Source organism: Tiliqua scincoides, chromosome 3, assembly GCF_035046505.1.
Source record: "Tiliqua scincoides isolate rTilSci1 chromosome 3, rTilSci1.hap2, whole genome shotgun sequence".
Classification (NCBI taxonomy): domain Eukaryota; kingdom Metazoa; phylum Chordata; class Lepidosauria; order Squamata; family Scincidae; genus Tiliqua; species Tiliqua scincoides.
In genome coordinates this window covers 97,168,902-97,185,672 of record NC_089823.1, presented here as the reverse complement: position 1 = coordinate 97,185,672, position 16,771 = coordinate 97,168,902, and the positions used below count along the sequence as shown (strand labels likewise).

The 16,771-nt window shown below is 44.8% G+C and overlaps 1 protein-coding gene across 1 annotated transcript in view; it reads right to left on the bottom strand.

Annotated features, from left to right (window-relative positions):
- The window catches only part of ANKRD10 (ankyrin repeat domain 10), a 36,551-nt gene extending 23,992 nt beyond the window's left edge, over window positions 1–12,559 (bottom strand). The window contains exons 1-3 of the mRNA XM_066619494.1: window positions 12,272–12,559; window positions 3,681–3,833; window positions 863–954 (exon numbers count right to left, since the gene is read on the bottom strand). Coding sequence (XP_066475591.1) covers window positions 863–954; window positions 3,681–3,833; window positions 12,272–12,472 — 446 coding nt within the window. The 5' untranslated portion in view covers window positions 12,473–12,559. The remainder of the gene's footprint in view (window positions 1–862; window positions 955–3,680; window positions 3,834–12,271) is intronic.
- Window positions 12,560–16,771: the final 4,212 nt, after the last annotated feature.

Sequence of the window (16,771 nt, the reverse complement as noted above, 5' to 3'; positions counted from 1 at the left end):
ACATCTGAAAACTTTAAACTGCAGTCTTAAGGGGTAGGGGAAAAGAAAACTTACCAAGTATCAGGTAAGATCCAAGTTTTACAAATTCAAAAGCTTTTACGGAAATAGTTAAACTGAAGATAGATTTTAGCAAGATCATTGTGCTGAATACATAATAAATAGCATAAGAGAATTTAAGGCATCTGTCAGTTAAGTTTCAGTATAAGCAGAATCATTAAATGGAAACCAAAGGGTTAAATAAGCAAAGAACTTTTATTTCACTAAAAAAAAGTTTATACATCAGATTAAGATACAAAATACTATCTAAATAACAAGAATAGCTGCAAGAGAAAAAAGATCATGTCATTTATATTTTAAGCCACATAACTTTTACTCAACATTTCTAGTGAATTCTGAATCTAATTTGTCCATGCTATATGTTGTCACCCTTTGTGAGACTTTCTAAATTTTTCTGTAGCGCATATACCTTTTCTTTAAAGGTTTAAGTACAAAAACAGAACTCACTTCCAAAAAGTAATGAATATGTCTATAGTTCTATTCTGACAAGCAGATTTTTCTCCCTATATAAACCTATATACTATTAAAAAATGCAAGGTAATAACTAACTGTACTTTCTGAGATGACCAACTCTAAAATATCTGCAGTGCTTCACGCATGAGACACAGATATTGCTTAAATGTAAAAAAATTACTAGACATGTTACAGATATAGCACTTAATTAACATGTCTAATTGAAATTCTCTCAAATAAGCTGCCTAATGTTCTGTTTTTTTGCAGCTTGAGCAGTAATTTCAGATATTATCTATGTTAGTTAACTAGACTAGACACACACCTACTAAAAACAACCCCAAATCTTACTTACTCTATTTGAGCTCCATGAGCCACAAGGGCCTTTACAGACTCCATACTACCAGATCGGGCTGCTTTGTGAATAGGAGTTTCACCAACATAATCCTGGGAAAAAATTACAGCAGATTAACACAAATATGAATGGTTCAAAACAGGGGTTCTTGGTTATTATAAAATTTGATAATAGCAGATAGCCATTAATTAATATAGAGATGTGTTCAGTGTCTTTCACATTATATGGGCATGCCTCCATATCTGTGGGGGTTCTGTTCCGGAAACCCCTGCAGTTAATTGAAACCGTGGATACGGGCAAATGCCCCCTTTCCACTCTCTGGAGCCGACCTCCCCTCAGCTCCAGAGGATCTTCTGAGCCCAGCAGAGGCAACGCACGTCCATCTGCAGCCTCTGTCGGGCTCAGAATCAAAAACATGCAACTTCTGTCCCGTCCCCCCCAAAAAACCCAGAAGTGACTTTTTAATGCCTGATAAGGCATTAGGAGGCCCAGATTAATGAATACACAGATACAAGGCCCCCGTTTACTGTAAACCAGACTGCTTATGTCCTGTTTGATTTTAGTTACTGGTATGAGCAGAACAGCATACATGCATTTGTCTTATGTTCTGTTTTCATAGATATGCCCCTTGTTTCTCATGCTCTGCTATTCCAATCACCTTATTTTTGCACCTAAAGTCATCCTCTGAATTGATGGCAATATGTTCTTTTGTTTTTGCACTTCCCTACAAATCAAACAAATGCTGATCTTCAATCTTGTCATCTTTATTGGTAGTTAACGACAGAAGGGCGCAGGATTGCCTCTAAATCTTGTCCCCCTCCCACTGTAATTTAATAAAATATAAAGTGATGGGCATTAGAAATATTTATACCTTTTTAAGTCTCAGAATAATAATATTGATTGTTATGATTAATTTCTAAGAGCACAATCCTATGCATAACTACTCAGAAGTAAGCCCCATTGAGTTCAATGGTACTTACTCCAGGTTAAGTGAGCATAGGATTTTAGGCACAGGTTTCAATCCTATGCATACTCACTTGGCACAAAACTTACTGAACACAGTGAAACTTCAAAATATAAAATGTACAATTGGTTTTTAACCTTTGTAAATCATTTTGTTTTTCTTGTATTTTATTGTGCATTATAGTATGTTTTAAGCAGCCCCGATGCCTTCCGTTAGGGAGGGAAAAGGCACAATATGTATACTTTAAAAAAATAAAGCCTAGCTGTCTCATTGAAGTGGCAGGGCTGAGAACATGCTTACAAGAACCACAACCCATATGCCCTTATGCGGGAGCAACCTAAATGAAATCAGGCCAGAAATATACATACGCGTATTTTTAAATAGCAAATACAGGCTCCCTTCCCCTCCCCGGTACCTGCGGGGGTTCTGCTCCCCCCCCCCCGCGGATACAGAAACAGCAGATATGGGGCAACTCTATATAAATAGCTGCCCCATGTGCACCAGACAAACCTGCACAAAACAGAAAGGAAACTGAACGTTAACAGGAAGCAGAAATGTTTGTCTCCCTCTAGCATGCAGGCAGGCTGCCTGCAGATTTGATTCTTCAGTTAAGTCTGCAATTTCCAAACTCTCCGGGAGTTTGGAAACCACAGTAAGTGCTTGCAGGGGAGGGGAGGAAGGCAGTGGGAAGGCAGCGACGCAAGCCCCTGGATTGTGTTGCTAAGGGGAGCTGCAGGGACTAGGATGCACTCACCAGTCGCCACAGCATCCTTCCTGGGGTGCGGGGAGCACTGCGCGACTGTCTGCAGGGTTTCCCCAGCCTGCAGAAAGTAAAAGTGGTTTTGGGAAAGTGGAGCATGATTGCTCCACTTTCACTTTTAGAAGCCTGGGGAGCCCTACAGGTGCTTGCGCAGGGCTCCCCGCACCCCAGGACAGCTGCTGCAGGGACTGGTGAGTGCATCCCAGTCCCTGCAGCCCTGTTAGCAACGCGATCCTGGGGATCACATCACTGCGTCTCCTGCTCCCGCCCCTTAAGGGTTGTGACGCCCCAGTCTGAATACCACTGAGTTAAGCAAAAAGCACTCACACTGCAAGCACTACCACAGTAAAACAAAGGGTACTGTACTGGGCATGTGGGGCGGTTCACCCTCAGGTAAGTAAAACCGCAGATACCGGATCCATGGATGCAGGAGGAGGGCGCCAGATCATTTTAAAAAGAACACATTGCCATCAGTTCTGAGGATGGCTTTCGGTCAGAGGTCTTCAGCCAGTAGCTCATGACCTGCTCTCAGGTAAGTTGTCACTGCTACCATTTTATTTTAAAGCTCAGGCCTCTGCAGGTTGACCAGTAGTCACAAATATGTAGCCTAGATGAGACAGGTCCTGCCAGATACTTTAGAAGGCTTGCATTAGCCAGGCATTCCAGAGGACCTTGAGTCTCCCATCCATCTGCCTGTTCCCTCCTGCTGTGGCACATCCTCTACTCTTTCTCTTGTTCCCTTTTTTCCCCCTCTACTTTTCAAAAATGAGTGCACACTGTTGCCTTATCACTCTCTGCCTCTCCTTTCCTTCCAATTGGCCTGGAAGGAAAGAAAGGAGAGAACACCATAGTAGAAATGTGCATTGAATTAACCACCACCAGGAGGTAAAAGAAGAGGAACAAGGGTTGTTCCCATTCCTCTTGCTCAGTGGGCTGCTGAAGGGGAAGTGATTACCATGTTGCAGACTGGGATTTGAGGTGAGTCCCAACTCTTGACAAACTGAAGATTACTCCACTAATGCACTAAACTGGGTGTAAACTATTTTCAGAACTGTACCATAAAATGTGAAGGAAAACACATCCCCAAGTGATACCTGTTTGTTTACGTTGGCTCCTGATTGAATTAACCAGCTGAGGCACTGAGGATGTCCTCCAAAAGCAGCAATGTGAGCTGGTGTTTGGGCAAACCGCGTTGTACAGGCATTCACCATCGCTCCCTCTCTCACTAACTGAATTAGGCACTCCAACTTTAAAAAAAGCACATAAGGAAAAGAACATTAGGTTTAATTATACAACATGTTAACTTGATATCACATACATCAGTTATTGTGTATGTAGCCAATAACCAATCACTAAAAAACCCACTGAAATTCCAACCATGCAATTTGCAAGTTTTTAATCTTTTAAAGTGTTACGGCAATACAGTCCAATCTTGGCATCCATGGGAGTTCCATTCCTAGAACACCCCCATGCATAAACGTATAGATAAGGAAATCCATGGGTGTGGGCTGGCATCTCGGTCCAGGTGGTGATCTGAAACCTGGGGAGGCTGCGCACGACCACACCAGGCCTCAAAAGACTCCCAGAAGGTCTTAGAAATGAACTTCCTAATAATTTGTAAGGTCTTCCAGGGACCTTCTGAGGCTTTGTGAAGCTATAATAATAATAATAATAATAATAATAATAATAATAATAATAATAATAATAATAATAATACAACTTTAATTATACCCCGCCCTTCTCCCCAAAGGGACCCAGGGCGGGTTACAACATGTTAAAAACATAATTTAACAAACAGATAAAAACATATTAAAACACATTAACAGATACCATAAAAACACTAGTCAGATAAAAAGTCAGATAAAAAGAGCATAAAGCAGCAGTTCATAGAGGACTCAGGGCTGTAAAAAATACTAAAAGATGTAAAAAAGATGTTTAAAAGGCCATGAACTCAGAAGGCTTGTTTACACAAAAGGGTCTTCAGGCCTTGCCGAAAAGTCTCAAGAGAGGGAGCCATTCTCAAGTCAAGGGGAAGGGCGTTCCATAACATTGGTGCCACTACTGAGAAGGCCCTATTTGTGCCACCACCCCACGTACCTCCTTAGGCGGCGGCACTTGTAAAAAGGCCTTCTCTGATGACCTAAGAGGACGAGCCGGATTGTGCGGGAGTAGGCGATCTCTAAGATACCCTGGCCCAGAGCAGTATAGGGCTTTAAAGGTAAAAAAAAAAAAGGTCAAAGAGGTCTCATATGGTCTCTCTGGGCCTCAGACTAACTACAGGTCAGCCCTCCTGATGTGCCACAGATTTGACCCACATTGGGTGAAATCCATGGGTTCCAAATCCATGGATAAGGGCCATGGACCTGTACTTTCAAAGTTTATTTTTAAAGTTGTTCATAAATCTGAAACCCCAAACTGTAGGAAGTCTCCCAAGTATCTTAGCATCTAGATGTCCGGTTCACCCAATCCTACTTAACATTCAGCTGTTAAAAATAAACTGCCTGGCCCCTGTAACAAGACTTATGAACAGCACAATCCTAGGCATGAATATACAAAAATAAATCCCATTGAGTGCAATGGAATTTACTCCAAGGTAAGTGGACATAGGATTGCAGCCTAAGAGCCCAATCCTGAGTTCGGCATCCCAGCTCACACTGTTGCAAACGTGCCACTGTTGCAAACATGCCACTGTTGCAGACTGTGCCAGGCGCTGGGCTAGCACCGGAGCGCTGCCACTCAGCGGTCACACAGACTGCTGAGCAGTGGAGAGGTAGGTGGAGGCATGGGGGGAGGTGGAGAGGAGGCATTCTGGGGAGGGGGGAGGCAGACAGAAGACAGGAAGGAGGCATGCTAGGGGAAGGGAGAGGGGCGGGAGGGAGGTGAGACTGGTGGAGCTTTGCTCCATTGGATCCAGAGCCTCTGTGTCAGGCTGGCCACCCAACACAGAGGCTCTTGATTCTACACTGACCTTTGGGTCGCCATAGAATCAAGTAGCCCCATTGTGGGGTTACTCAGTTTACTCTGGGGAAGGGGATGTAAGTCTCCCTTCTCCCGAGGAGGAGGTGGCAGTTGCCTGGAGTGTGCTGGATACGGCAGCAGCCATTTTAGCACTGCTGCAGACCCATGCACCAGGCAGCTCAGGTTTGGGCTGTAAAGCAATGACTGTGTCTAATGGGGCCTATTCCCAGGACACTGTGTATGCAGTGTTTCTCAAACTACGTGGGTCATGAGCCAATTTCAGATGGGTTGAAATTTCATTCATTTCAATATTTTATTTTTAATATAGTGGACTTGATGCTACCATGGCATGCGACTTTTTAGGAAACGTACAGATCTGTACTTTTAACAGGCTATTATGTATAAGCTTTAACAATGATATTAAATGGGACTTATTCCTGGATAACTGTGGGTACGATTGCAGCCCAGGATTGTTAAAAATGTTCCTGCTTGATAATGTCACTTCCGGTCATGACATCACTTCCAGTGGGTCCTGACAGATTCTCATTCTAAAAAGTGGGTCACAATGCTCAAAAGTTTTAGAACCACTGGTGTATGGGATTGCTGTTGTATGCCTGGATTGCCAGATGTCTACCCAAGCTTTTACCCTTCCTTTATGCATGCTCTAACAGGATCTGAAGAGAAAACCTGTCCATCTCAAAATTCCTATGGAACTTAGGATCAGTGACTAGACTATATTAGTAAAGACACACAAACAAGGTGATATTCAATTTTCCTTTTTAACAAAGACTTTCCTTTAGGTCAATGGCTAATAGCTTCCTTTAGGCCAATGGCTTCTGCATAATTCTTTGCTATTTAGACAGGGATTGATATTTTGATTTTTGTTACTAGAATTTGATGCAGCTAAACTTTATGATATCATTTAATACATTATCTCAAAACTATTGAATGTATTAGGGAGTTATCAATAAGACTGCTAAAATACAGCAAAAAAGGTAGAACAAGTGAACTTAAAGCTCACTACACTTTAAACATATGCCATATACACAGTTTTCTATTAACTTCTACTACATATTTTCTGCACCCTTGACAGTCCTGTAATAACCTAGAGCAGCTATTTTCAACCACTGGTGTGCCATGAATGGTCTTCAGGTGTGCCATGGGAATTTGGGGGAGGGTCATTTATTAGTAGGGCGATTGGGGGATGTTATCCCTGCACCAGCAATATGGTGTGCCTTGTCAATTACCAAAAATGGATGGTGTGCCTTGACAATTTTAGCACCTTGTCAGTGTGCCCTGAGATGAAAAAGATTGAAAAACGCTGTTCTAGAGCAGGGGTGCCCAAAGTTTTTGGCAGGAGGGCCACATCAGCTCTCAGACACTGTGTCGGCAGCCAGAGAGAAAAAGAATTTACATTTCAAATTTGAATAAATTTACAATATTTTTGAGATGGAATTTATATGAATGAATGAAGGTCTTGCAATAACTCAAGACCTATAAAAGGCCTTGCACAAAGCAAGGCTGGCCTTTCCTTTGCTGCTGCTACTGCATCACAGACATGAAACAGCAAGCAGTGGAGGGAGCCCTAATCCCACAGCTCACGTGAGAGGTCAAACAGTTGCCCTCACACTGAAAGCAGTTGCGTCCGGCCAGTGCGGGCTCCAGCAAGTCTCCAGAGGCTCACTGGAGACTGGAGGCTCCTTGAGGGCTGCATTGAGAGTCCTCAAGGGCTGCAAGTGGCCCCAGGACCGGGGTTTGGGCACCCCTGCCATATAGTAATAATAATATGCTATATATAATGTATATGTATAATACTGCATACTATTGTATTTTACATTGACTGACATCTAAATATAACCTTTCTACCAAAACAGACTTACAAACATTACATGGTTACACAAGTACACATTTGTACAGATGGGATGGGTGGATAATCCTGTGATATACCAAATGATGTCCCATGAAGCCAAGGACTAGATCAGGGATGACAAACTTGTTTTATACAGAGGATCAAAGTTAGCATTCATAGTGCCTGATGAGGGCCGTAAGTGACATCAGTAAGCAGAAAGTAACACCATTAAGCAGATGATGGCCAGACATAAGCACTTTATTCTTGCATAGCAACTTATTAGCTGCAAATGACAACCTTATGAGAAAAAGATAGTAAAAAAATGTTTTTCCCTTGCAACTGACATTATTGCAAACACAGCTTCCATATACAACTTCAAAGCAACTTCCTATAGAGCTGGTCAGTACTGACAGAAAGCATCCCATGCTGCATATTTCCTCCCTCCTAATAATATCCTGGGTTTCATCTTTCCAGCAAGCCTGTAGAGGATGTGAGAATAGAAGGTGACCCTACCCACCCACATTACAAGAGTAGGGGGAAAAACAAACAGAAGCTGCAAGGGCAAGAGGCTGAAGCTTGGCATGCAGAGTTAGTTTGCACTTGTTTAGTGACAAAGGGATTTTAGATTGGCCAAAAGTTAAAGACACCTGTGAAGTCCTTTAGAAGTATGAAGAGTACCTAAATGAACACTTCTTCATGTAACTGTAGTTTTTATATTCTGTAATTTAACTTTAATAAATTGGATATTTGGGAAATACTGAAACAACACTTTTGTCTCCTTACTCACATTCTCTGGCCAAATGCAAGAGATCAGTCTGACTTTCCCTCCACCATGATGTTCAACCTGGGAGACAGTGGGTGTGACATCCAGGTCTTGGGCAGCCCAATCCTGAGCTGCCAGGAATGCGGGGCTGCAGTAGAGTCTAAAATGGCTGCCGCTGCATCTTGCATGCTCTAGGCAGCTGCCAGCTGCTCCTCAGGAGAAAGGGACTTCCTTCCCCCAGGTAAACTGAGTAGCCCCACAATGGGGCTACTTGATTCTATGGCAACCCAAAAGTCAGCATAGAATCAAGAGCCTCCATGTGGGGTGGCCAGCCCGACACAGAGGCTCTGGCTTCGCTCCACCGGCCCTACCTCCTTCCTGCCCCACTCTCTCCCCCCAGGATGCCTCGTCCCTGCTCTCTCCCTGCCCTCCCTCCAACTGGAACACCTCCCCTCTCGCCTTCACCTACCTCCCTGATGCTCAGTGGTTGGCCTGGTGCTAGCGCCAGACACTGGCGGAGCACCAGCGCTAGGGCCTGCAAATGTGCACTGGCGGTGAGCCAGCGTGCAAAGTTTAAGATTGGGCCCTTAGTCCTTCTAAAATGCACTGGATATAGTGCATACCTTTTGGTATGACTGTATTGGGGCGGAGGATAAGGTTCAGGCCTAAGACATTTATACTATTTTATACCAAACAATATAATTTTATATACCAAGTTATATAGAATGCGAGCCCTTTGGGGGCAGGGAACCATTTATTTAGCTATGTAAACTGGCTTGTGCAGTATATTTTGTTGAAAAGTAATATGACAATATTCTTAGAAATAATAAAGCACTTTAAGAACATAAAGAAGTAAAGGAAGTTCAGATCTGGTAAAAAAATACTGGACACGTTTTCATTTTTTTCCAATTTAAACTTTACAGAAATGTGGCAAATTCAGCTCCTCATATGTGTAAAGCTAACTAATCTCACAACTACAATGAATGGCTATCATCAACAATATCAACACTGGTACAAGTAGAATGTTAAGCTTACTACAGGAAAGTGGAGCATAAATTATGAGGGCATGCACAGGGTTCTTAAGATTTTCTATTAAGTCACTAATCAGATGTGATCTTGCTTAAATTCAGCAAGGTGGTGCATTACTGCCTTCAGGCCAATTTAAATTAATGTAAAATTAAAACCAGGCAGAAAGATTATACTTGTAGAAAGTGATTTTCATACAATATAATGAATGGAAACTGAAGCCCAGAGAATGAAATTCATGTAATAATGTGCTCCATTACATTATCTTAAGGAAAACATTTCCAATTAGTTTTTTGGAAAGTCACTGTAAGGGGGGGGATACTATTTATGGAACGGGACTGTTAGTAAAATCAGACTTCCACAAACAGATGCACTCATCAGTGTGATGCATAAAGTATAAATATTTATTGAGTTGCAAGCTGCTTTAAGGTTTCCCATAAGTCACCATGTTTATAGGAAAAGAGTGACATTTGATACATGATAGAGACAGTATGGAGGATATAGTTTTTAGTTCCAAGAATCCCTTCCCCGCTCTATTTTACGCTTCCAGATTAACACTGCACGATACTGGGAAAACTGGGAAGCCAATTATGTTCCAGGAAGTTTAACTCCTCAGAAATATCAATATTTCTTACCATCACAATAGATTCATTGGAGTTTTAGAGACAATTTCAACAAGAAATTCTGGTACCACCTAGAAAATCAGTAGTTAATGGACAATTCCCCTACAAGGTTTATTGTTGTCAAACAGGCAAAGACTTGTTTGCAATCTGAACAAATATATTCTCAGTCTTCCAAGACTGAACTTTATTATGTTGCCATAACAATCTAAAACTTTCTCCACGTACAGTATTTGAGAGTGAATGTCATAAACAGGGGGCTGTCAGAACACTCAGAACAAAGGAACAAAAGTCTAAAGGGAAACATGGGAGACATTTGATATTTGACCAGGAACTCAAGATAACCTCCATCCAACCCCATGTGTACACCAGCTATGAACAATGGAAGGTGCAGCAGAGAACAGCAATGGGTGGGGCACTGCTCTCTTTACTCTTCATTGGTTCACACAACATCTGCGTATTTCAAAATATTTGACTGAAATTCATGGATCAGCTTATGTCAATACAACTACCTGGATGGGAGGTGATTGAAATTATCCCTAGGGGAAGAGTAGCTAGGATGATAATTATGATTTAGAGAATAACATTATTTAGTACACTTTGCCTCCAGTTACAGGGAAAGGCGTTAGTAGAAATCACTCAAGTATAATGCATAAGGGGGTACACCAAGACTGCAATCCTACGTATATACAGTTTTTGGAAATAAGTCCCATGGAATTCACTATGTCTTATTTCTGAGTAGACATGCATGGACTACACTGTAAGATTCCTTGGTGTCTCCCCCCAATTTAACAGGAGGAAGAAAACAAGATTACTACTACTGTATGGCTGCATTAGGTCACCCCTTATTTTACCACAGCACTGCTGTGCAAAAACTACAAAAAGGAAAAAAAAACTGCAGAATACTCGACAAGCCCTAATATAGTTACATTACATAGAGAAATCACAAAGCCAAGCTACACAATAGTGCCAGACAGTTATTTATCATTACACAACTATTCACAGATACGCTAACATCTCTCCATGCCTGCTAGTTTAACAGCAAAAAAAAAGAGCAGGCAAGCTCTAGACTTCACCACCCAGCTTTGTTCACTTTCAATATCTTTACCTAGAAAAAAATGGTTGGTGCATTCAAGTACAGGAGGGCAAGGTGGAGGATTCTTCTCCCATATGCTCATTTGTCCCTTACTTTACATTAGAACAAAGCAGATGTGAATATCAGCCTCATCACATCCTAATTTACCCAATTTCTCACTCGTTTGAAATGAGTTAATTTTTAACAGCTACAATACTCCTGTCCTCATAATTCCTAAAGCAGCTTAGGGCCCTATCCTATCCAACTTTCCAGAGTTGATGCAGCCATGACAACAAGGCACACACTGCATCATGCAGTGTGGAGTCTGTCACAGAGCTCTCCTCAAGGTAAGGGAACATTTGTTCCTATACCTCAGGGCTGCATCGGTGTTGGAAAGTTGGATCCCTTAGCATCTCTACCATGCTTAGAAAGATCACACTTCAACCACCATGACAATATGGTGGGTTTGGATATTGCTGTGATGAACTTAAAGCTGTGTGTTCACAGGAAGGCAGAATCAGATGATATGCTGGCTACATCTTTCAGCAAAGAGAAAGCTGGTGTCCTTTTTGTTTTGTTCTGTTCATGTTAAGTTGTGGCAGGAATTCAGTTCTTACAAATTAAAACCCATATATTCACTCATGCTAGAATAAAGCAGACTGAGGATGAAGGGCTCCCACTTCACCTGGTGGAAACGTTAACAGTCCAATCCCAGGCATGTCTATTTAGAAGGAAATTCGATTATGGTCAACGGGGCTTAATCCCAGGGAAGTATGGACACCATTGAAGCCTTAGAACCCAATCCTATGCCTGTCTACTCAGAAGCAAGACCCATTATAGTCAATGGGGCTTACTCCCAAGAAAGAGTGGACAGCATTGGAGCCTTAGAGCCCAATCCTACGCCTGTCTACTCAGAAGCAAGACCCATTACAGTCAATGGGGCTTACTCTCAGGAAGGTGTGGCTAGGGTTGGAGCCTTAGAGCTCACTTCGGAGTAGACAGACACAGATGAAGTCCTATTACAATGAATGGGGCTTGCTCCCAGGTAAGTGTGTACAGGGAGTAAGCCCCTACAGGGATTGTAGCCCTGGCCACCCAACCGCCTCCCCCAGCAGGGACGGCGGGGGTGTTCTGGGATCCCCCTCGGCGACGCTCTCCTCATCTTAACACTCTGACAGGCTCCTGCTGCCTCCATCTCTCCCCCCCCCCCGGAAGAGGGGAGCCTGGAATGGCCGCTTCCTCCCTCCCCTGGAAGACCCCACCAGGGCGAACGCTCTAAGATGGCGGCGGCGCGCGCCCGCCGCCGCGATCCCCGATGGACTTGAGCCGCCGAGGGAGCGCGCGAGCCAAGGCGGCTGAAGGGGCGCGCGCCCACGGGGCTCCCTCCGCTGTACCTTCCCAAAGTGCGCGGCCCAGTGGATGGGGGTCCAGCCGTAGAAGGAGTCCTCGGCGGCCAGGTCCTGGCGGGCCGCGCCGCGCAGCAGGGCGCACAGAGCCGGCAGGTCCCCGTCGCGGCAGGCGCGGTGCAGCGGGAAGCGCAGGGTCAGCAGCTCCTCGCTGGAGAAGCCCGCCTCCGGCCCGGCTCCCAGAGACATGGCGGCGGCGGGGGGCTCAGTCGGTGCGCTCGGCGGCCAAGCGAGAGGAACTGTGGCGGGAAAGGAGGCGCGCCGACTGCCAGCGCGCGCCGCAGCCGCCCAGCACAAAGAGAGCGAGGCGGGCCTGCAGGGCTCCGCCCTTCGCGAGAGGCGGGGCGGCTCGGTTGGACGGGGACGAGGAGGCCGCCTCGAGCCCTCGCGGGCAGCAGTGGCAGCTCCAGGCGCTGACAGGCAGAGAGGCCTGCTTGGAAGCGAGGGCTTGTCAGAACTGGTGGCAGGTGTGAGGCGGGGCCCTGGCAACCCATGCCAGGCCTCCCCTGGGCTTTCAGGCATTGCAGGGGCGTGTGGTGTGTGGGGAGGCAGGGCCTCCCCATTGGGGTCTTTGGAGAAGCGCCGCCGCCAGGCTTTGGTACTCATGAGTAGTCCAGGGGCGTGTGGCGGGTGGAGAGGCAGGAAAGGCCCACAAGTTGTGGGTACTTGGCTGCCTCACACGGCAGCAGCGCTTTTTGAAGGACCCCAGTGGGGAGGCTCTGCCTCCCCACACACCACACGTGCCTGTCACACACACCCCATATGGAGGACAACAGCCCAATCCTACCTAACTTCTCATAACGGAATCGGCCTTTCAACGGGGGCATGTGCTGCATCCTGCAGTGGGTGGACTGTCACAGAGGTCTCCTCAAAGTAAGGGAATGTTTGTTCCCTTACTTTGGGACTGAATCGGCACTAGGAAATTGGTTAGGATTGGGTTGTGGGAGCCTTAACAGTTCGATGATGGGGATAGTTGTCCCCACAACTCCACCAGCAGCAACTGCTACAGAAATCCTGACACCACCCAATTCTGAGGGGACGGCAATCTGATAATGGACCATCATTGATGAGTTGGACAGATGTGCAAAGAACCAAACAGACAGCAACTGCTACAGAAACCTTGACACCACCCACCACTGGAGGGATGGCAATCTGATGATGGACCATCATTGGTCAGTTGTTGGACAGATGTGCAAGGAACCAAACAGACAGAAAGGAGGCAAAAACAGAGAATTACCCAGAGTTCAACTCCCTTTATGCCACTCACACAGACACACATTTCCAATCAATTATTTTCCAACTACAGCGAATCAAAGGAGGGAAGATAGCTCCCTTGCAAATAAACATAGAAGCCTCCCCTGGCAAAAGTTTCAGTACCTATGGGGGTGTCTGGCAGCTGGCAGGGACCCTTTTGTCAGTGGAGGAATTGAGGGGCTCACAGAGTGAGGCACCACAAGAGGTGCCCTGACAACACTCAGGCAAGCCCGGGTGTTGGTTTTCCATTACACAGAGATTCTGGCACAAGCCGGGCAAATATGGTCAAGACTATCCCAGGATTTCCGATAATCAACACCACATTTGCTTTTTGCCTAAGTGATCAAAAACATCCATGCAGAAGTCCAAAGAGGAGATAGACATAGGTCTGGGACAATGGCCAGTCTGCAAGGTAACTCTCTATGCCAGTGTTTCTCAAACTGTGGGTCAGGACCCACTAGGTGGGTTGCAAGCCAATTTCAGGTGGGTCACCTTACATTTCCATATTTTATTTTTAATATATTAGACTTGATGTGTGACTGCATTTGGGGAAATGTTACAGACCTGTACTTTTAACAAGCTACTATATATATTCCTTTTAACAATGATAGTAAATGGGACTTACTCCTGGTAGGATTGCAGCCTAGGATTGTTAAACATTTTCCTGCTTGATGATGTCACTTCGGATCATGACATCACTTTCAGTGGGTCCTGACAGATTCTCATTCTAAAAAGTGGGTCCTGGTACTAAAAGTTTGAGAACCTCTGCTCTATGCATTTAGCCAGTATGGATGACATGGAAGTGCCCACCTTATGGGGCATTTAACATCTTGCAGCACCATAAATAGGCACACCTGGCTAGGAGACTGTTGCACATAGACTAATCACAGGGAGAACTGCATGGGTCATTTATTGGGTTTGCACAGGGCTGGCCTATCCATGAGGCCAGCTGATGCAGGTTGCATCGGTTGCACAATTCAAGGGGACAGCAGATTTGGAGTGATTTTCATCTGTAGTCTGCTGCTGCTGCCACCGCCGCCATCGCCTCTTTCATCCAGCCTACCACTGATGAAAGCCAAAATGATCTGCTTCCCAGTAGCTCAAATGTGAAGCTGATCATTCCCCTCCTTACCATGCTCCTCACATGCTGTTATGTGGGGCTTCCAGCTAAATTTTCAGGCACAGTGTGAAGAAAGAATAAAGTTCATGCTATCCTTTGTAAATAAAACAAAAGGCTTTATTATAAATAAATAAAATTGTAAAATAAAATAAAATTTTATTTATTGTAAATAAAACTAAAGACTCCCTTCAAGATCTGACAGCAGCACACAGAGAATATGATAAGGGTTTGGCTTTTTTTCTTCTTTTTTTGTAATGTGGAAGTGGTGGACCTGAGATAGTGGTGTTCTGGGTCGATGGCAGCAGAGGTCTCAAAGAGTAGGAACGCTTTGCATTTGAGCCCTTGAAGCAAACTGTGGGCCCAATCCTATCCAATTTTCCAGCGGCAATGTAGCCTTGCCAGTGGGGCATGCATTGCATCCTGTGGTGGGGAGGCAGTCACAGAAGCCTCCTCAAGGTATGGGAACATTTGTGCGGTTTCACCAGTGCTGGAAAGTTGGATAGGATTGGGTCCTGTGTGAGTAAGTTGCAATGCTGTAACCTGGGTAGTCATGCCATAGTGCTCTGTTGGGAGTGAGAGCATGATGCCTGAGAACGTTTCCTTTCCCTTTCGTGCTGGGGGCTGCACTGGAATTCTGTGAGAAATGACTGTTCTGCCCCATGTGACAATGCTGAAACCTCTGAAAAAAAGGCTTCAGATGTGTGTTTGACCAGCAATGGAGTACCTGGCATTCACTGAGAGAGAACAAACACTCAGAACCAAACCCTATCCAACTTTACAGCACTGATGCAGTGGTATCTTTGGGGCATGTGCTACATCCTGCAGTGGGGAAGGGGGGAATCATGGAAGACTCCTCAAGGTAAGGGAACAAATGTTCCCTTACCTCAGGGCTGCATTGTGGCTGCACTGGCGCTGGATTGGGCCCTTATGCTGTTAACGATTGCAAAAGGAAGGGATAGTTAGACAATACAGTATGTGGTGCAGGGGTATCTGGCAATACTGAAGCAGGTGGAGAGACATGAGGCAGATATGCAGCATCAATACTTTATTGCAAGGGATTCCCCCCATTACCTGTATAGGGCACATTATTTTTGCTCCTTCTGTTTGGGTTGTGGAGGTTCCATTCAGATATCTGTGCTTGAAGTTCTCCTAGGGTAGAGTACCTGCAACATGAATTCTGTGAAGATGAGAATTAATAAAGGATCTTGCCATACATGTTCAGAGGGCAGCAGGCTATGCAAAGTGCTCCCTTTGTGCGCAAAGCGCCTTTTCTCCATAGTTCCCATCACCACAGTTCCTGCGTGTGTGCATCTGCTGACATATGCTATGAGTGTGCACAACATGATGCCAAGCTCATATAGCTTATGTTGCGCACCTTGTCACTGATTTCTTTGGCAGCGGCTTTAGTACTGGTGTGCTGTGTTTGGTTGCAATGATTTTTATGTACAGTATCCTATGCTTTGCTGTAGGAGGTAGATGAGGTGGACTGGGTGATGTAAGTTGAGATTTGGGGGGGGGGCGTTCCACCTCTTCATTGTTTTCTATAGAGATTGTGTTCCAATGCCAACTCTGATGTTGATGTAGCATTCCACTTATGTCTGGGATGGGTGTGGCGGGGTTTAGGGCATTGACTTATCATCTTGCTCACAACTGTAGTTTATATCAGCTGTACATTTGCGCTGGTGAACATATATCAGCATCAACATAGTGTTGTGATGGAATCCGTGGTGTATCCGCCAGCAGAACAGGTGCTACAAAGGCAGGGGTTTGTCAAATGTGTGTTGTGGTTGATAACACACAGTATTTATACACTGCTTTTTAACGGAAAGTGCACAAAGCACCATATATACTCGCCTATAGGTCAAAAAAATTATGCCTAAAAGTAGAGCCTGAGATCCTGGGTCAACTTATACCCGGGCTTATGGAAGCTCAGCAGATGTCTGGTGAAGTGGGGGTGTGTGGAAATGGGCTGAGAAGCAGGAAGTAGGTGGAGAAAAAGTAGAATTTTTACCAGTAATTACGGTATTCAGAGGCAGCCATTTTAGGCTCTTCTCCAGACAGGAAGAGAAGTGAAGGCACTTCTGGGAATTGTAGTCTGTAAGGGGCTGCTGCTA